This window comes from Sturnira hondurensis, unplaced genomic scaffold (assembly GCF_014824575.4).
Source record: "Sturnira hondurensis isolate 20B ecotype Veracruz unplaced genomic scaffold, ASM1482457v3 Scaffold0019216, whole genome shotgun sequence".
NCBI lineage: Eukaryota > Metazoa > Chordata > Mammalia > Chiroptera > Phyllostomidae > Sturnira > Sturnira hondurensis.
This window is the reverse complement of record NW_028091847.1, coordinates 357,070-377,159: the sequence shown is the minus strand read 5'-3', so window position 1 is coordinate 377,159 and position 20,090 is coordinate 357,070. Positions and strand designations below refer to the sequence as shown.

Sequence of the window (20,090 nt, the reverse complement as noted above, 5' to 3'; positions counted from 1 at the left end):
AAGCAGAGCCTTTGAGGCATTGAGAGTTACACATACCCGAAGAATTATTTCACAGTCTCCAACTTCCTGTCACTGATACCTGGCCATTCTGACATTTCTGCAAATCCAAAAATAAAGAGCAGAGACGAGGAGGCCAGAGAAGTCGGAGGAAGTAGTGTCCTGAATGACTGTGTTTAAAATCTCCTGCCAATGGACGGAATCAGAGGGACTGAGAAGGCCAACTAGTTCAAATCTTCACTGAGGGGAGCTGGCGTGCATGTGGGCAATGGGAATGTGGTGACAATGAGGCCACAGTCACTCTTTCGTTAGGTCAGAGTCTGCGCTGTTTATCTCTCCATCTATTCAATGGGTTCTGTTGGTAACAAGGGGACCCGTGAACTATCAGGGCGAATTCTTTACCGGCTATGGGCACCACAGCGGCGGTCATTGTCATCACCTCTGTAAGGCAAGGCGGCAGGCATTTGATATTAATAGATATTCCAGGGCCTTCAAAAGCTGCAAAGACTTCGCAAGGCTCTCTTTGCCAAAGAAGTCCGACTCTAATCATTGTAAGGAAGTAAAACCGTGGGTTGGTTTACATACCTACTTCTCTTACAAAGTTTGGGAAATCAAATAGGGAGCAAGAGCTTCTGCAAATGTCAGCCCCAGATTTTGTTAGGGTTGTCTGTTGGCTACTTGTTTTCTCAAGGATTTCCCTTTCCAACTTTTAAAGAGGGAGCACACAAACCCTGCAAACATTGAGAGAAGGCTAAGGGCACACCAAGGAGATAAAAAATCCTAGTTCCTCACTGCTTTGCAATAAAAATATTAAATATATACAAGCTAAAGGTGTGTGGGGAAATTATAAGGAAAGATACCGCAAAGTTCTTGACAAGTTGAAAGATGAATAGATTGCATTATTATAAGTTAGCCTTGGGAAAATAAATATCTTGACCACTGAGTGGGATGGAGAATCTGTTCGTATGCATTTCTCAGGGGGACAATTAGTTGATCTTCCCTCCCTTCTCAGTTATTTGCAAGAATGAATTAAACCATGATAGGCATTGGCTCTTGGGATTAGGCTTGGTTCTCTAGTTGAGGGGAGGTTGTCTATTCTCTTTTATTGTGTTCATCCAGTTGGTGAGCTAATACTGAGTGCTATTTTTTTTTCTGTGTAGAGGCAGACAAGGGGTGTCAGGAATCATGTTTTTTGGGCAGCCAGAGTGTAGTTGTGTTAAGAGAGAGGATTTGGTTCTGAAGATGCTGAAGGCAGCCATGACTGTAACCTGCCCCCTAGAGGTTCCTAGGCAGGTCACCCTGTTCTGCTGCTCAGCTTTCACTTTCAGCTGGTTGCTCATAGGTGCTGGTTTTCCCCACCCCTCTCTCTCTTCTCCTTGATCCATTTCAGTTCTGGTTTCTGCTTCTGTGAAGAGCCACTTCCTTTGACAATTCTCTGCTCTCATAGGCTGCCTTCACTTACTGAAGACTTTGTAGGAACCATCTACATCGGAATTATCTCAGGGGCTTGTTAAAAATACAGATTCCCAGACCTCACCCAGACCAACTGAATCAGAGTACAAATCAGGATGGAATTCCATCAGGGGGTGGAATTTGCATTCTGAGGAGAGGCACAGGTGAGCTACCACACACTAAATTTTGAGTCATCCCCAGCCCCCGCCCTCCCCCCCTCAACAAATGCTGCTGTGTCTGAAGGGGAGGGAGTGTGCGGAAGCTGTGGGGCTCATGGCCCACAGCTCAGGGGGCTTCCCATCTCAGATCTCAACAGCAGGGGCTCCCGGCTCCACCACTCACCAGCTCAGACGTGTCTCTCTACCTTTCTAAGCTAAAGTTCCTTCTTACAAAATGCGAAAAGATAATGACAATACCTACTGACAGGCAAACTATGCCTGGTATGCAGTGGGTACCCAATAAATATTAGCAAGTTATATCCTAGTTGTTACAGGCAAAAGACTTAAGTTTTTGTGAAAATGTAATGATGGAAAGCCCAAGCTCCAGAATCCCCGCGAGCACCAGATATGTCAAACGTGTGTGATTTGTAAGAGGAGAAGATTGCATGTTCCCATCGGGGGAAGTGGAGCCTAGAAGGTGATCCAAAAATGAGATGGGCCTTTCAGCCAAGAAGTGGAGGGAGGAGTCTGCCTAGGTCACTGGCAAGGGTGGTTGGAAGAAACCTAGGGAAAGATGTCTCCGCCAGCTGAGACCAAGGGAGCTGGGGAGATAAACAAGATCAGGGCACAGAGACCCCGAATTCACACCTGGTCCAACAGCGCCATCCTCTCAGAACCTGACTGTGGGCCCAGCAATGCCTCTTGCTTCTGTTTTAGTAACAGACAAAGAGCAGTGTATTAGGAGTCAGAAAATGAAGGTAAATCCCTTAATCTGTTTCCTCATGAAGTAGAGATAATACTACCCTTCAGTGTAGTCATAACAACCAAGAAAATATCAGTAAATATGGCAAAATTTAAATCTTATAAATGTAAGGTATTACTATTATTAATCCTTTCCTTTTCCATGGTTCTTCTAGTCTTATTACAAAACAAAACCTTTTCCTTAAACCTGCTCTTGCCTCAATATATCTATCATTTCTTCTTCTTGCATGTTCTCTCTTTTTTTTAAATAAACAAAATTGTCAAAAGAGGCACGGGTGAGATTGGGTGAGGAGGTAGGTATCACACAGTCTGGGTCTGGAGGGACTCAAATGCATATGAAACTGGACAGCATCATTCCCCAGACAAGGACCAGAGCAAAGAGTGCCTTCAGAATGAGGCACAGCATCAGTGTGCCAGTTCTGCCCCTTACCCATCTCATGTTCTGAGGCCTCACCTGTAAAATGGGGACAGTGGGGACAAGATACCTGCTGGATTGCTGTGAGGACCAGAATACGTAAAGGAGAGCACACAGTAGGAGCTCAATACATGATACTGTCTTTGTTGCACCTCCCTCCAAACCCCAGCTTTATTTATGGCAGTGATGGATCCCTTTTCTCTCCCATCCTGCCCCAACAGTTTGGGAAGCACCGTATACTTCATCTTCTTTGGGCCAGAAGCTGACTTCATTGAAACAAAGTAACTGAGCACTGGGGCCGGGGGGAAAAAGAAGAGAAACGAGGAACTCTCTCTCTCTCTGTGTGTGTGTGTGTGTGTGTGTGTGTGTGTGTGTGTGTGTGTATGGCAGAGGGAGGAAGAAACAGGCACGAGGATTAAACCAATCCCTTCAATGCAGACAGTGCACGGATGGGGTGAGAACAGAGGGCTGTGGGAGCACCAAGACAGAGCACACAGCTCAGCCCGAGCAGTCAGCCAGGGAGATGCCCCTGGAGTGTGGGGAATGGGGCTGAGAAGAGGAGAGAAAATGGAAGAGAAGGAATCCTGAGAGCCACAGCAGCCAAACCAGCTTGGGACCACGTAGTCCTTGGAAAAGAGAGTTCCAACTCCGGAAGCTCATGTGAGAGTCTCCTGCTGACCTTGCCCCCTTGGTTATTTCTTGGTGTTGCTTTCCTTTAACTGCTTCAAATTATCCAAAGGGTAAATCTGTCTTTTGAAAATGACCTGTCTTTTCTCGTGTTCGTTAAAATTACAGGGGAGGGAATTTCGGTTATAATCAAGGATGAGGGCTTGGTGTAATAAAGATGTCCAGAGGCAAGGATGTTTGGACACAAGTCAAGGCTGGAGGTAAAAAGTAGGGACCCAGAAGGGAACAATGGTGGATGAGAATGTTTCCTGCCCATCTGGGCTTTCTCTTCTATGCAGAAAGGCAATCCCTGGCCAACTCACCACGCCAATGGAGAAGTAGTTGTTCATTATGTCATATGGGACCTGGTCCCCATTCTCCACCTCTTCTCTGGGGATGACTTCCAGGTGCCAGCGGTCCAGCATCACCAAGGGGCTCTGCTCGATCTCCTTCAGGATTTTCGTCAGGCTTCCCCCTTCGTAACCTGCAGAGCATAACATTGCATTTGCCTCAAAGCAGACAGCTAAGTTGTTGCTGATGTACAGGCCGCTGTCAGGGCAGGGAATCCTGTGGGCATCTGTGACCTCAAGTCCCCTCAGTGTGTCTGTGGCCCAGAGACACTTAAGTTCCTGAGCCACAGAAACGAAGAGGACAATATGGAGTAATTAGAAAGAAGCTGGGGAGATTTGAAAACTGGAGTAGATGGGGTGGGGTGGGTCCAGGCTGTGCAGCTGAACCATGACCTAGAGAATCGGTGAGGCATGCCCTAGGGAATTGGGGAAGCATGACCTAGGGAACTGGGGAAGCATGACCTAGAGAATCGGTGGGCTGGGCGGCTGCGAAGCTGCACATTGAAGAACAGAGGATCCATTTCCACACCATGTCATGTTGCAGAGGAACAGGGTGGTAGGCAGAATTTTAAGATGACCCCCACGAGATTCCTGCCCCTGCTCCCCTCCCCCACCCTCTGGCCAGTGTATACACCATTCAACCCCTCTGGGACCTGTGAATATAAGATGGGAGAGTCACTGTCCCAATTAGGTTTGTTATGTGAAACCGTTGACTTTTTAGCAAAGGGAGATTGACTGTCCTGTGTGGAGCTGACCTAATCAGGGGAGTCCTCAGAATGGACCGGGCTTTTCCTTAAGAAATAGATTCGAAGCTTGAGAGGGATTTGACATGAGGGAGATTCTCTGTTGCCAGCTTTGAAGATGGAGGACCATCTGGCAAGTAATGAGAGAGGCCTCTAGCATCTGAGAGTGGTCCCAGTGGACAACCAGCAAGGAAACAGATCCCCAGTCCTACAACCATGAAGAACCGAATTCAGCTAACAACCCGAATGAGCTTAGAGGCAAATTCTTCCCCCAGAGCCTTCAGTGAGGAGCAGAGCCTGTCTAGTGCCTTGATTTCACCGGCGAGGGCCTAAGCAGAGAACCCCGTCACCCTGCTCCGGTACTTCTGGCCCAATGGACTGTTAGCTAAAAATGGATGTTTTAAGCCTCTACATTATGATAATTTGTTATGTAGCAATAGAAAACTAACATAGAATGTGAATCATAAATGATAAGAAGTTAGTGGGAGAGAGACAGTCTTTTCTTTCAAATAACACTTCTATTGTTTTTGATCCTCGCCGTAAGACATTTTTTCATTGCTTTTTTTAGAGAGAGAGGAAGAGAGAGAGAAGCATTGATTGGTTGCCTCTTGTGCGTGCCCAGATCAGGGATTGTATGTGCAGCCTAGGTATGTGCCCTGACCGGGAATTGAACCCCTAAACTTTCAGTTATGGGAGGACACTCCAACCACTAGAGCCACACTTCTGTGTTCCTGCTTACATTTGGGGCAAACTTGAAGAGTACTTTCAAGTGGCCAGGGCTTTGCTCAGCTCTTTAGGGGATGCCCCACAAGATAGCACTGGTAGCACCCATATAGCCGAGGGCCTGGAGACGATGTGTGAGCACAGGCTGGGTTTCCTGCATGAAACCTGTGCCTAGCTAAGCTGCCTAGATGCTCAGGGCCTGGGGCCACACTCTGCCTGTCCCTCTGAACAGAAGGCCCTTTTTTAGTCTCAGTGAGTGGCTGAGGATCCTGAAAACTCTTCCAGTGCCTGCCAACTTCCTCCTAGGGCTGGCTTTCACTCACTGTAGCCCAAGCACACACCAATCTCTGCCTGCTCACTGACCGCTGCCAGGCCTGGTCTTGAATCACTCTCTGAATTGATCAGCCACCTTAAGTCCCACTCTGGGTCTGCCTGCCAAACTGATCTCTGTGTTGTTTGTGCTGATTTGAACTTCTCCGCCCTCTGGAACGTGCCCAGCTCCAGGGGGCTGTTGCAGTTTGCAAAGGTCTCAACTTACCTCCCGCCCACTGCCCTGTAAGGTTATTACTCTGAGTTCCCTCTCAGGGAATTTTCAAAATGAGGGCCCATGGCTATGGGGGGCTGAGATGATCTGGATGCAGCTAACAGCCAGTGATGTGGCTCTTCAGTCTGAGTTCTGAGTCCTAATTTAGAAGATTGGTAATTTGGGAAGGGGAGATTTTATGCAGAAAACACCTAAGTGAGCCAGCCCCTCCTGGGATGGGTACTGGGGGGCAGACAAAGGGGGCTCTACCTTAAAGTGGGCTTGGTCTGCTGGGGAAGGCAGGCAGTAAGCAGACAGTTCCCAGACAGTAATAATATAAGGGGTAAGCATGGGCCTCAGCATGGAGTGCAGGGCAGAAAAATGTTCATGAAGTCGATCTGGCTCCAGAGTGGAATTTGATTCTGTGGAATGTTATCCCTAAGAAGCTTAACTTTGTGAAGCATCCCTGTTGACTGGAAAGCTTATCCCCAGGGCAGTGCCACTCCCAGGCAGACTCACCTCCTCCCCAGCGGAGACATCTGGCCAGGTCATTTCCTGTTCCAAGAGGCAGGACAGCCACTGGTGGATGCTTTGCCAAGTTGGCCTTATCTGTAACCCATGCAGAGGAAGAGAGAGCCATATGCCATGGGTTACAGAATGTTCGTGTTATTTAGTTATCCCTGGCTTGATGCCTGAACCCCTCCACAGCGTTCCTTGTTTGAATACCTCCCATGATGGGGGCACATCCTTTCCTAAAGACTTTTCTTCCACCTGCAGTGTGTTGACTACTACAATGGGTTCCCCCCTCCATTTAGCAAAATCTGTCTCTCTGTAACTTGCATCTCTTCATCCTAATTTCATCCTAATGTGTCCCTTTGGGATGACAGCACACATCAAAAACATTAGTTTGCAGAGCTCTAATCCTTAGTGATAACTAGCATTTATGACATTTATCCCTCAGACCAACCCTACTGGGTATTATCATTTTCCTCATAAATGAAGCAACTGAGGAACAGAGAAGGAAAGTAATGCCAGAGCCAGGATCCAAATGCAGTGCCCTACAGCTTCAGGGCCATGCCCGTCCTTTCTTCAAGGGCTAGGCAGGTGCATAGACAGCAGCACAGGTGGGGTTTGAGACATCAGGGAGTGGTGAGGCGTTTGGAAAACTGAAAATGTTACACCTAAAGTCACTCATAACATTGCATCTGACAGAAAACCTCCAGGTGTCATTTGGTACCCAGGGAGCAGTTTGCCACTTTCACCACCCCCCAGACTGGCAAATACACAGATTCCTAATCCTAATTCCCCATGCTGGTGTGGAGCTGTGTCAGACTGTGTTGGAGAACGCACAGTAGACCATGTATGTTTTAATCTGGCTGAAGATCTATAGCAGTAGTTTGGCTGAGAAAGTTGAAGGAGGCATAGGCAACCAGGGCTCCAGGGGGCGCTCCAGGAGGCATAGGCAACCAGGGCATAGTTCACCTAGTGCTGGGGGACTGAGTGACATTATGGGGGAGCAGTGGTGGAGGGACAGGGCAATGCAGGAATCAGCATCCTACATGAGGCCCATACTAGGGCTGCTCCAGCAAAACAGGAGTTCATAGGTCTCCCAGCTTGTCTGACTTACGCCAGCAGTGGCTGAGCTCAGTCAAGACCTTGGGCGGAGATTACTGCTGGGAGGGTTGAGATGGAGGATGGGACAAAACAATAGACTCTCTCACCCTTCCCAGCACCTATAGTCTGTGTTTATGCCTCCCCTGCCTTTGCACACTCTGTTCCCTTTGCCAGAAAGGCCCTTGTTTCCTTAGGTCTGCTCTTTCTTCCAGAGCCTCCTTCTCAGAAGGTCAACCATCCTCACAGTGTGGAGGCTAGAAAGCTGGATGCCATCCTTGGATTCCTTCTCTCTCACCCCACATCCATGTACTCATCAGTTTCTGTGTGCTTTCCCCTCAGAAGATCTCCAAGCAATCTTTTCTCTCCACCTCCAAGGTGATGCCTGAGTTAGGTATGATATGATTCCTTCCCATTGGTATGCCTGCCAGTGCCTCCTCTCAGCCTCTAGTTCCACCCCCTTGTGTGTTCTCCAAACTTCCACCAAGGTGGGAAGTCCTTGAACCACAAGCCTGATTACATCAGTCCACTGCTTTTACACTGTCGGGCTTCCCCTCACCCCCCAGCATGGCACACCAGGCCCTTCCAGGCTCTGCCTTCCTCTCTAGCCTCATCCTTTACACATCTTCCCTCCCAGCCAACATGTCAACCACATCTTCGTGTTTTCGGGGCCTTAAATCATAGTTTCTGTGTTGCTCAGCTCAGATGCAGCTTCTGAGGGGACACCCCACCCCCCACCCCCACCGGTTGCCCTCATCTGCACCAGGTGCCTCTCCAGGATGTTTCTTTGGCACCAGGGAGGATCTCATCACACTGCCTTGTAACTGACTACTCATTTGTTCCCTGACTGTGCTCTGACCTCCCTGGGGAACTGTATCTCATTCACCGCAGTATCTCCACACATACACAGCCAGATGCTGTGTTAGTTGCTGAGGCCCTAACAGCAAGTGAAAAGGCCATGACTTAGGCTCTCATGGTACATGTAGCTGAAGGGGAGAGACAGATAGGAATGAAGTTTTCCGATAAATGAGGCATAATTTCAAATTCATACTGGAGAGGAAAGGAACTCAGTCCTATAATAAGGGGACAGAGGCCACGGATATGTCAGGAAAGGCTTTCCCCAGGAAGCCACACTTTGGATGAGATCTGAAGAAGCAGCTGACCAAGCACAGACCAGGGGAGCATCCCAGACAGGAGGAAAAGCTTGTGCAAAAGTCCTGTGGTGGAAGAAACTGTACATTCAAGGGTCTGAGAGAGGGACTGTGTGGCTTGAGTCTAGAGAGAGAAGAATGGAGGTATAAGGCCGGAAGGATGGGCAGCTGAGAGACCACCCAGAGCCCTGTTGATCATTTGAAGAGTTTTCACCTTTGCCTTAAGAATAATGGGAAGCAGCAGATGTGTTCCACACACACTGTGAACCCACTGACATTCCAGGAAAGATCATTCTGGCTATAGAGGGAGAACAGATCAAGGATCGGGGAAGGGGCCAAAACGGGGTTGTAGAGAGTACCGTGTAATTGCTACATTATTTCTTGAATGATGAGTGAATGAACACTGTGCAGTTTGGCCTGTTACCACTGTTTTTTCTCTTTGAGCTACTAGCCTGTGGAAGCAGATCATCTCACATGACCTTCCTTCTGTTTTGAGCAGCCTCTCTCACCTGTGTCCTCTGCAGATGCACCTTCTAAAACTTTTCATGAAAGCCTACTCTCTCCTTCATGATGGAGAGGGAACCATGCAAGGAGCTGTCAGTGCTGCAGCCATCCGCCCTCTGCTGATCAGCTTTTTCTTCCTTAGCTCTCAGGGGATGCCTCCCACAAACAGCTCAAGCCCAGGTGACAGGAGAGTGTGGGTGGCTGCTTGGCAGGGCTGTGTCCATGGAAACCAAAGTGTGTGTAGGGGACGTGAAGGCGGCTCCCCTCCACTCTCCTGTCTGCTGTGCTGCAGGTGCTGGTCCCACCCCTGGAGCAGTACCCCATAAGCAGGCTGGGTGGTCTGCTTATGACCCCTGGAGGCTCAGCCTCCCTTGCCCTGCTCAGGGTCTATCATGGCCCATCCTTGACCCTGCTTTTGCCCTCATCTCCCATATCCAGTCTGCCAGCAAATCCTCTTGGTTCTACCTTCAAAAGATACCCAAAATCTGACCACCTGTCACCACCTCCTCTGTTTCTGTTGTGTCCAAACCAGGGTCATCTCTCACTTGGATGACTGCAGGAGCCTCTGAACTTGTCTCCCTGCTTTGTTCTTCCTCCAAATCTGTAGTTTCCCTACTTTGCTCAAAAATCATCCAGCACCTCGGGACTTTCCCAGTACAAAAGCCATATTTCGTGTAATGTCCTACACTCGCCGGTGACGTGGCTATGTACTACTTCTGTTGCATGCCCTGCCACTCCACTTTCCCGTGCTCGGCTCCGATGCACTCTGCAGCCCGGCCTGCTCCTACCCCACGTCCTTTGTAGCTGCTGTTCCTTCTGTCTGAACTCCTCTTCCATCAGGTATTCTCATGGCCGCCCTCCCTCCAGGTCCCCGTGCAAATGTCATCTGCTCTTCGAGGTCTTCCCTGACCACCAGGATTCAGATTGCACCCCTGGCCCCCACAGCTGCATTCCCTTAGCCCCTTCCCTTCTATATTTTTATCGCCTTCTTACATATGTTTCACTTATTTCTTTGTTTATTGCCTGTGTCTCCCTTGTAGAGGGAAAGCTTCATGAAGACAGGATTTTTGTCCATTTGCTTATTGCTGCATCTCCATTGCTTCGAGGAGAGCTTGGCGCAGGAGGTGCACAGGCAAGTTTTGTGGAATGAGTGACAGGAAGACAGAAGCAGCCCAGGGCTTGTTGCTCTGGGCCCAGCCTCTGACTTTGATGATGGCTCTCCCCAGCTCTTCCCTTTCCCATCCTTATGTTCCACATCCCAGTGTTTACCTGGGTTCCCTGAGTTAGATCTTGAATATTCTCTCATTCCAGGATTTCAGAGTCAGTTTCTGTTATTTACTGGAGGTCAGGTACCCCAGGAACTGGACTAGAACCCACGCCCCTGATTCCCAGCCTGGGCTCTCCCCCCTACCCCTCTGAGCGAGGGGTATTGGGCACAGCCCAGTGTGGCCTTTCTTTGCTCGCCCTGATCTGCGTTTTCTAGATGTGTTTTCTGGGCACCGCCTCCTGGTGCTCACCTCAAGGCGATTTGCTCTGGGATATGTGTCTGTGCTTAGTGCTCTAGCCTTTATCCACCAGCCTGGATCTACCTGGGGTCTCAGCTCTGGCCATCCCCCAACCATCCAATCCTGTCCGTCCTGCCATTGACAAAACCCCAGCCACCACAGATGCTTTTTTAGCAAGGCCCCCTAAAAAACTGTTACATCTGTACCTGTGGGAGACTTTCCACCGCCCTGTTTCTTTGTTTTTCCACCCAAAGTAGGTATTTAGTCAAGCATCGGTCCAAGAGTGGAAACAAAGTTGACCAAGCCTTGGCTACGTTTCTCTTTCTTTTGTATTGCTGTCCTGGGACTTTAAATGTACTTACTGTAAGTAAACTGCAAAGGCCTCCCCAGCCCATTCTTACCAATGCAATCCAAAATCCAGCCGACAGTGCCATCTCCTCCGCAGGCCAGGACACGGAAGTCTGGGGTGTCACGGAAAAAGTTCAGTCTGGGAAGTAAAAGAAAGAAATGGTCTTGTTGACTAGGTTGTGGCTGACCTTTGACACTGCTTGAGTGAGAGCCCCCCGACCTCCTTTCCTGGGAGTATGTTATGACCTTGATTCCTTTTGGGGTTGAAAGGGTCACTTAATGTTCTGAAACCAGAACTTACTAAGCAATGCCATTGAGTCTGAATCTCAGGGGCCATCCTTGTATAAGGAGAATCTGACTCAACAGTTAACACAGAAGTTTGTTTTTCCTAGAAATTCTCTATTATTTGTGCAGAGGAATCCATAGTTTGCTTATTTTGGCAACCATACAACTAACCCACTACATTTTGACTCCCCTCCACTCTCCTGTCTGCTGTCTCCACAACCTCCCGTTTAAATCCGATGCACTGAACTAGCTGGGTCTTTATCCCGCTCTCCTGTGGGTCCAGACGGAAGTGGAGTGAGTACCCGCCACCCCCGCCCCCGCCACCCCCCGGACCTTAACCCTCTCAGGGAACTGTCTGTGGATAGAATCCAGAACCGTGAACTTGGAGGAGATAATATTACATTCTTTTCTTCCCTAAGCTCTAACTGACATTTAGCATTTTCTTCAACTGTGAGATGTAGGCGGCAAATACAGACATATTAACAATACCTGTGACTTTGTGAGGAGTTGAAATCACAAGTATTTTAATGTTTTACTACAGGTATGGAAGGTATTTCATGCTATTATTTATGCTCATCACTACTTTTAATTTACAATAGTTATTAGACTTGCCTGTGGAATTTGCTACATAGAATATGTTAGGAAATCACATATATTTCCATACTGCAAATTTCTTTTCTTAACATTCTGATAACTGTTTTGAATATAATTGGTTTCCCTGGTAATCCTATGTATTTCATTTTACGTTTTGAGGAATACTGGTCTGAGAAGGGGTCCTCAGGCTTCATCAGACTGCCTACTGGGTTCCTGGCACGGAAAGGACGAGAACCTCTGCTTCAGCCAAGTGTGACTCATGCACACCCTGGGGTGGGGTCTGGGACACTAAAGCTCAGTATCTCCTCCTCGCCCACCCTGGTGGTCTGAGAAGACCCCTGGGGCTTTGTGAGTCGCTGATGCAGGTGCAGGCGAATTCACATCCCCTCTCATGCCCTCATTCTCTGCTGTCCCCATAGAAAGTGAATTCTGAATGGAGGCTCCTGTCACCTGGACAGCCTGCCTGACTACGCACTGACCTCAGAGATACTCAGCACAGCAGCCCTAGAAGTTGTCACCGGGCTTGTCACCCAGGGCAAAAACAATTTAGGAACGATGAGGTTAAGCGACAGCATTGCATTCAAGTCTTAAAATGCCCCCAAAGAGAATGGGCTGGGAAAGGCAAGGGAGCAGTAGCTGGCAGTCACGTGGCCATGGTTGCACGTGGGGCAGTGTGGGTGGGCTCTGCTTTCAAATTAGCGTTAAATCGTGGCAGAGGTGCTGACTCTGCACTCAGGTTTCCTTCTCCTTTTGACTGGGCCTTGCACTGCCACTTCCATACATGACAGCTTTGTGTCAAAAAACTGTAGACAGAGACAGATTCCTTCCTTGGAGTCCCTCCTCCAGCCCTTCTGCGAGGTTTGCAGAACCCAGTGTGGAAGAGCAGGTTAGGAGGTTGGGCCAAGTGGCTGTGTGCTGAAAAGCCCAGCCCACGTGCACAGATCAGAGGACGTGGCCCCTACACAACCTCTGGCCAGCACGTGGTTCTAATGTAGCATCTCTGTCTGGTCAGAACAGTCTTTGGATGCCTTCCAGGCCCGATGTTGGAGCAGATTGCCTACAGGGAGCCGCAGCTCATCATGTTAGTGCCAACACAAAGATCTGTTCTTCCCGCCAGAGCTTCAGCCCAGTCGCAAAGGGGCTGCCTCGCCTCCTCTCCTTGCTCTCCCTCTCTAATGAGCAGTGAAAGACCCAATAGGCAAATGACTGGAGAAGGGCCACAGGGAGCTTAACAATCTCTAAAAAATGGACAGTCTGGGGAAGAAGTGATTTCATTGGATAAGTAATTGTTTTGATCCTAAAATGACCCACAGCAGAGCACGCAGCAGTGTTCTGGCACTGACTGAGAGTCATAGGAAGTTCTTTCTTCTCTGATGATTCAGAATGAAGATACCAGCTAACACGGCCTTACAAATAAGTTAAAATAATTTAGCAGTCTGCCCTTCCTGTCAATCACATGAATGGCATAGGCAGGAGGCTACTTCCTAGAGTCAAATAACGAGAGCTCCCGAGCATCTCCAGGAGGAAGTAAGAGCAGATACAAGGAAAAGAAGAGAAAATGAGTAAAATACCAGGAAGGGCAAGTCCACAAATGAAAAACAGACAAGAAAGGTGACAAAAGAGGGATTCTTCAGAGACCAAAAGGGAGGGGGAGAAATAAGAAGTAAGGATTGTTCTCCATACCCTGGAGTAGGCCCCCCATTGTCCAGGTTGAAAACTTGTTTGGGGTTGAGCAGATAGTGGAATTTCCGAAGAATTCTATGGGAAAAAAAAGAAAGAGAGAGAGGAGAGGCAGAGAAGGAGAACATCATTATGAGAAGTCACAGTGGGGCAAATAACTGTGGAGCCCATTGATGGTGGCAATGAAGGTCCATTTAAACCCCATTGGGGAGAAAACTGAAGACAGGCCCTGCAGACCCTAAAGTCCCAGCTTCGGGTGCATCACTTATGCCCTAATTCCCTGGTTCAAGGCCTCCCGCTCTCCAAGACTCCAGTTCCCAATCCCAGAGGTTATCAGCCCTTGCAGAAAAGACGGGGCAGAGAAACTCAGAGAACAGAACTTCCATTCTCCTAAAGCTTCTTTCATGGACACCTTCTCCCAAATGTTCTAGGTTGTACAGTTCTGCTCTTCGTGGACTCTACAAAGGCATCAAGGGACCCTCGGTGGAAAGGTCACCCAAATCTTTGAATCAGGAGGAATCATAGGAGGTGGGGCTGGGGCAGGGGAGGGCTGGGGCAATGACCCCATCAAGGCTCCATTTCAAGGCTCCAGCTTGAGCTAGTCAGATCAGTTCAGAAGGGGCGCTCCACCCTTTGGAGTGGGGTAGGGGTTCTCATAGTTGTTGCTTCAACCCTACATATTATTATTTTTAAGCTGGATTCAAGGTCACATGCCATCTGTACATCACCCCAGAGTTGAACAAGACTGGGAGGCAGAGCTGCTTTGCCCCTTCTCCCTCTCTCTGCCTACTCTCTCAGTGCTGCCAACAGACTGGGCGTTGCCTCCACTGATGAGGTGAGTACCCTGCTTTCTCAGGGGCTGGATAGGTCAGGAAGTCCCAAATGGTAAGTCGTGCCACATCTCTTACTCAAGAAAACATTTGAGAGATTAGGAAGGAAACAGGCATGTTGGAACTCGGTCTGACTCTGGGAACCATAATAATGGCTCCTGGGACAGGCCCTAGGCTAAGCACTGTGTCTATTTTAATCCTCACGACAACCCTGGGACAGGCCCTAGGCTAAGCACTGTGTCTAGTTTAATCCTCACGACAACCCTAGGAGAGGAGAAATTATCATTTATTTATAGGGGAGGAAACCAAGGCAGTTGAACCAGATCATTAAGATATAAGTAGTAGGGCTGGGATTTGAACCCAGGTCTGCTTGTTTCCACAGTCTACTCTGTTATGGTTAAAGGGAAGAAAGGACCCAGCTGAGGCTGTTTCAGCCTCTTCATTTTGAAAAAGAAGACAACATACCTTTCTCCTTGTCTCCCTCCACTCTTGGGGTTCACCAAGACCAACAGGGGGTGGGTACCCGGAGTGGGGATGATCTTATACTTAAAAAGGTAAAAGAAAAGGAAATTAGCTCTGTTTCAGCCAACAGGGGGAACAAGATGAGAGTTTACACTGAGACAGCATCTGGGAGAGGTGGATAGGAAGCAGTTACAAGCGTGGAGGAGAGGAGACTGGGAGGTAGATCTCTGTCTGCTGGCTCAGCCTTTGAGGGGGTGAGTAGCTAGGTGTCTTCAGCTTATTGGCCTTTAAGTAGTGTGAATGGTGACAGGGTTTGAGGTCAAAATCAGAGATGGGACAATGGCATCTTAACTTCAAAATATTCGACAATGGTGAGGGATCGTGCCCACAGCAGGAGATTAGGTTTTGTGAGAAATACAACTGAATATGACCTTTGATGGTATGGTCATCTGGTCAAACACCTAAAGAAAACAACACTCATGAAGTTAACTATGACTTCCACCCAGTGCCGATTTTCCTTCTAGGAAAGTTCCACATTCCTCACTGCCCAGTGGGTCCCTTGGACTAGATGTCTCACCATCAGGTTGAGACAAACCTGATGCTCCAAACTTCAACATGTCCCAAACCTGACCTGCCTCCTTTCATCATAAAACTGGTCGTCTCTCCTGGCCTCCTGTTCCAGTTTAAGGGTAGTACTATTATTCATCCAGTCACCCAGGGAAAGAAGCCCTGTTCTGCCAGTTCTTTCCCTGGAATGTCCCCTTGCCTCGGGCAGCTGTATTTCTCTCCGGCGTACTGTTACAGTATGCCACAGGACCCATACTGCTCGGGCATTTCCCAGCTCAGGTAAGTACTCTAGGCTGTCTCCCAGGTAGTTCCCTCCCATGACATCACATTAGTCATGCCACCCTTGCTCAGAAACCTTTAATAACACCTCATTGTTCAGAGGATAAAATCCAAATCTCCTAACCTGTCATCCAAGCATCTCAGTGTAGCCCCATTCGACTGTTACCTCTCAATTACTCTAACCCTCACTGCGGTTCCAGCTAAGCCTGGCTCTCAGCCTCCAGTGAATATGTCTCCTGCATTCCCCACCCTGTAGGTCGGCTCACACTGATTTCTTCTCCTGCTCTGTGCCCGGAAATGCTCCCTTCCTTCTTTACAACCTTTAAAAAATTTTCTTAGCCACAGGGCCCAGTTCAAGAGTTACACCCTCTGTGAAGTTTTCCTCAATTACTGCAACTAAAACTACTGCACTTGAAACACATAATACCATCTGGATTTCTTTTGTGGTTATTTACGTGTTTTTTGTTTTCTTTAAAGATTCTATTTATTTATTTTTAGAGAGAGGGGAAGGGAGGGAGAAAGAGAGGGAGAGAAACATTAATGTGTAATTGCCTCTCGAGTGCCCCCTACTGGGAACCTAGCCTGCAACCCAGGCATGAACCCCGATAGGGAATCGAACTAGCAACCCTTTGGTTCATAGGCCAGCACTCAGTCCACTGAGCCAAACCAGCCAGTGCTGTTTTATTTTCTTAGATAAATGTCTCAAAACGTCAATTGGATCTTAAATGCCTCAAAAGCCAGGGGTGTGTGTGTGTGTGTGTGTGTGTGTGTGTGTATAACTCTTCTACCAAGGGCTCCACAACACCAGATACCAGAGTGGGTACTCAATAAACACTTGTGAGTTTAGCTGAAGGACAGACTAATACAGAGACACTATTCTGCTCCATGTTCACGATCTAATGCTCACTTATCCAGTTCCAAATCCCCCTCCCCGTTTCGAAAATTAAAATGTATATAACAGTGATGGGGAACCTTAATAAGTGAGAAAGCTCTAGATACCTGGAGGGCCCGAGAGTTGGGTGAAGCGAACCCATGCACACTTCCACACAATGCAGGCATACCAGCTGTTCACAGCTGGCATCTAAGTGGGATTCCTGCATCTGTACTGACTGGGCATGTGTCCATGCTGTGCAGGTTGTTAAATATTTTTGAATACCACTCCCCAAAGCAAAAATCACTCTTCAGGTTCCAAGATGCCTCTGGGTGTCACACAGACAGTCACCCTGGAGCAGATAAGAACATTCCTAAAAGTTGTAAAGAATGATGCTGTCTTCCCTGGGACTTTGTGGAAGGCACAAAGAGAAGATGTTGATTGGTGAACCCAAGTAAAAAATGAATTGTTAACTATACATGTAAGGATAAAGAAAAACTTTTGGATACGTTAGCTTTGTTTTGGCCAATTGCATTTTAGAGATAGCGTGGCAGGCTTGGAAAATCCACTAAGTATTTTAGGCCACCCTCTTGTTATTATTTAGGCAGTGGGCCTATTGATATTTTAAAAGCAACTCATTCCTAAAAAGGTGATAAAGGTCAATTTGACCAGCCCTGGGATCTGCCAACCTCCTTCCTCACCACTTGCCTACAGTATGTGGTCCAAGGTAATTCCAGGGGCTGGCAATAAAGTGTCTCGTGTGATATAACTGATCAGATGAGAAAGTAAATGTTGAGATAAGTTTCCCAAACCCTGTCTTCCTCTCCACAGCCCGGACCGACGCAGAATGAATGCTCAGACCCGAGCTTGCTGACTTACCTGCACTGCGAGTTCACCCTTAGCTGACGCGCTGCCATCAGACTTCCCACCTGGCCTGTCCTGTGAGGAGAGAGGAGAGACAAGCATCTTTTGGGGGAGAAAAAGCTGAGTATATAAAAAAAGGGATCAGAAGAAAAACAAATGGTTAATAGAAAGAATGAATTAGAAAAGCAGTACGGAATGGGAAGGAGTTTTTCAAAGTGGGGCCTTGGACCTAAGAAATGTCGGCCTGTTGGTTTCCTTAGGCCTCTCCAGGCCTCGGTCGTCGTTTGCTCTGACGTTAACTTCGAGACATTGGAGTGGACACAGGGAGAGGAAACACCAAGATTAACAGGAATCTACGTTGTAGACCTAGAAGCTCGCGCTCTGAGAGGTAAGGTCTTAAATCCGGCTTCTCTGCTCAGTACTAGCTGAATGGAGTGATAATGAGAAAGTTATTTGTCTTAGTTTTGTTTGTCCTCTTTTCTTTGTTTTTAAATATGCCTGTTATTTATTTTGTGGAGGTTTATTTTACATGTAGTAAAATGCTCAAATCTAAATCTACACAGTTTGATACATTTCTGCTTACTCGTGTGCCTTTGTGACTACTGCAACGTGTCATTCTGTTGTTACTCTTGACGCCCTACTGGTTTTGCCTGGCTTTTGAATTTCATGTAAATGGAATCATAGAACATGTCCTTTTTCTTTTTTCTTTTTGGAGTGTAGTTTCTTTCTTTTTTTTTAGGATTATGTCTTTGTGATTTCCCCCTTTTTTCTATCTAGACACAGTTTTTTTTCTGATGTAGTATTCCATGGTATGAACAGGCCTTGGTTTATTATCTGTTCTCCTGCCAGTGGTCATTAAGCTCATTTCCAGTTTTTCACTGTTATGGATAAAGTTGCTGTGAACATTCTTATGCATGTATTTTGGTGGAATAAATGCTCATATTTCTCAGGTAGATACATAGGAGGGACTTCCTGGGCCATAGAGTTTTGCATTTCCAACTCAGTAGGTACAGCCTAATGGTTTTCCCAAGTGGTTTTTCTTTAGTTTTTAAAGAGAACAGAGCAGCTGGTCAAGTCAGGGATGAGATGAAATGTGAAGAGTCCGTGGAACTTGGCAACTGACTTAAGAGGGAAGGAAACAATTTAGGTGTTTGGTGCTTGGTTTGAAAGAGGAAGTATCAACACAGGAGACAGACGATTTCTGATGGGGATAAAATGAGTTGAGGGCTGAGACACTCAAGGAGAAATCGTCAGGGCAGAGGTTTGGACAGAGAAGAGAGGTTGACAGGGACAGGGAGGCCTGGGAGGCCTAGCTTATGCAGGTGGGGACTGTAGTTCCTTGAGCCGTGCTCTGCCTGCAAGGGGCTGAGACTGAATGAGCTTTCTTTGATGGGCCATTTCAAAGAACTCTGGGTGACCTGCAGTGGGAACCATCGCAATCAGGGGAGTCTTCTCTCACAATCTTGTGGGTGCAGTACTGATCTCGTTTGAACTTGTGCTGAAGACACAGACCCTAAGAGCTGTGGAGAAAGCTGTCCGGAGGGTGTGAGTATTGGGCTGCTGCCTGCGTCTGGAACATTCAGGGTGATGGGGGGGGACCACAGCCCCAGCGGGGTGGCAGCACTTACCCGGGTGATGGGGCATATTGAGGTGGGCAGCAGGATGTGGTCTTTGAGTTCCCCACCATCACACACTGTGGACAATTCACATTTGCGGTGAAACTGGAGGAAACAATGAAGATGAGTGTGAGTGAAAGTGACCAAAGAAACGTCAAATAGGTGGGTTCAAAGGTTTACTGAGGAGGCAAACTGTCTAGTGCTCCCCAAATTCTGATGCGCTGCTGGCTTTGGCAGTATAGCTGAGTGTGTGTACATGGTGTACGCGTGTGGTGCGTTGTGTGTGTGGGGTGTGTGTGGGGTGTGTTGTGTGTGGCATGGTGCCTGTGTGGCTGTTGTGTGTGGTTAGGGCTGTAGAGTCTGCTGTGGGCGGATGAAGGGGACCAAGTGCTACCCATGGCTGCTGGAGCGAAAGGGCCACGAGCAGGCCTGTCCGTGGCGCTTCGGTGTGGCGCCCCCTGTGGATTCCAGAGCTCCCCCAGATGTTTGCTCCCTGAGAGCTGAGACACTGGGAAGAAGGAGATCTTGTTGAACAAACTCATAAGAGGCTGGAAGTAAATCCTTTGACTTAACCTCTGCATCTTAAGAGTTCTACAATTGAATTTGGAGCCATGTCCTTTTGAGGCTGATCAAGGGCCTTGGTCTAGGGAATAAGACATGGCACCGAGTTTGCTGTGGCAGGGAGGTCAGGCGGGTTCCAGATGTCTAGAGAGGAAGTGGACATTTGATGTTGCTGGTGGCAGCAGGCACAGGCCTCTGGCCCAGGCAGTAGGGCCACCATAAAGAGTGTGCCTTCCTCTGGAGCCTGGAGAAGCAGGATTCTAGTGTCTAATTTCTCTCCAACTCTGGTAGAGCCGCTGGCCTCAGATGACACCCAGGAGAAAAAAGTTAATGGTCCAGCCTGTTCACAGCTGACTGGCCACACAGACAGTAGATCGGCCAGCTTCTTCTTAAGCAGCCTTTGCTGCCCTGGTTCTGGGCGTGTCCTGTGTCTGGGCAGCTTGGTGATTCACTGGAGGCACTATCAGACTTAGGGCATTGAATGGGGTTCTGGGCACCCCCAGGCTTCCCCTGGCTGTGCTCAGGCCTTTGGCAGGATGTTCACTGCTCCCTGGCTGAAGCTTGAGCAAAAAA

At 48.2% G+C, this 20,090-nt stretch overlaps 1 protein-coding gene across 3 annotated transcripts in view; it reads right to left on the bottom strand.

Annotated features, from left to right (window-relative positions):
• DGKG (diacylglycerol kinase gamma) overlaps positions 1–20,090 on the bottom strand; it is a 178,500-nt gene that overhangs the window by 83,674 nt on the left and 74,736 nt on the right. For 2 of the 3 annotated variants that reach the window (XM_037027529.1, XM_037027530.1), the window contains exons 13-19: positions 18,969–19,061; positions 17,356–17,415; positions 14,763–14,842; positions 13,471–13,545; positions 10,962–11,047; positions 6,309–6,398; positions 3,774–3,934 (exon numbers count right to left, since the gene is read on the bottom strand). In XM_037027529.1, coding sequence (XP_036883424.1) covers positions 3,774–3,934; positions 6,309–6,398; positions 10,962–11,047; positions 13,471–13,545; positions 14,763–14,842; positions 17,356–17,415; positions 18,969–19,061 — 645 coding nt within the window. The remainder of the gene's footprint in view (positions 1–3,773; positions 3,935–6,308; positions 6,399–10,961; positions 11,048–13,470; positions 13,546–14,762; positions 14,843–17,355; positions 17,416–18,968; positions 19,062–20,090) is intronic. The other variant, XM_037027531.1, reaches the window with a different exon arrangement.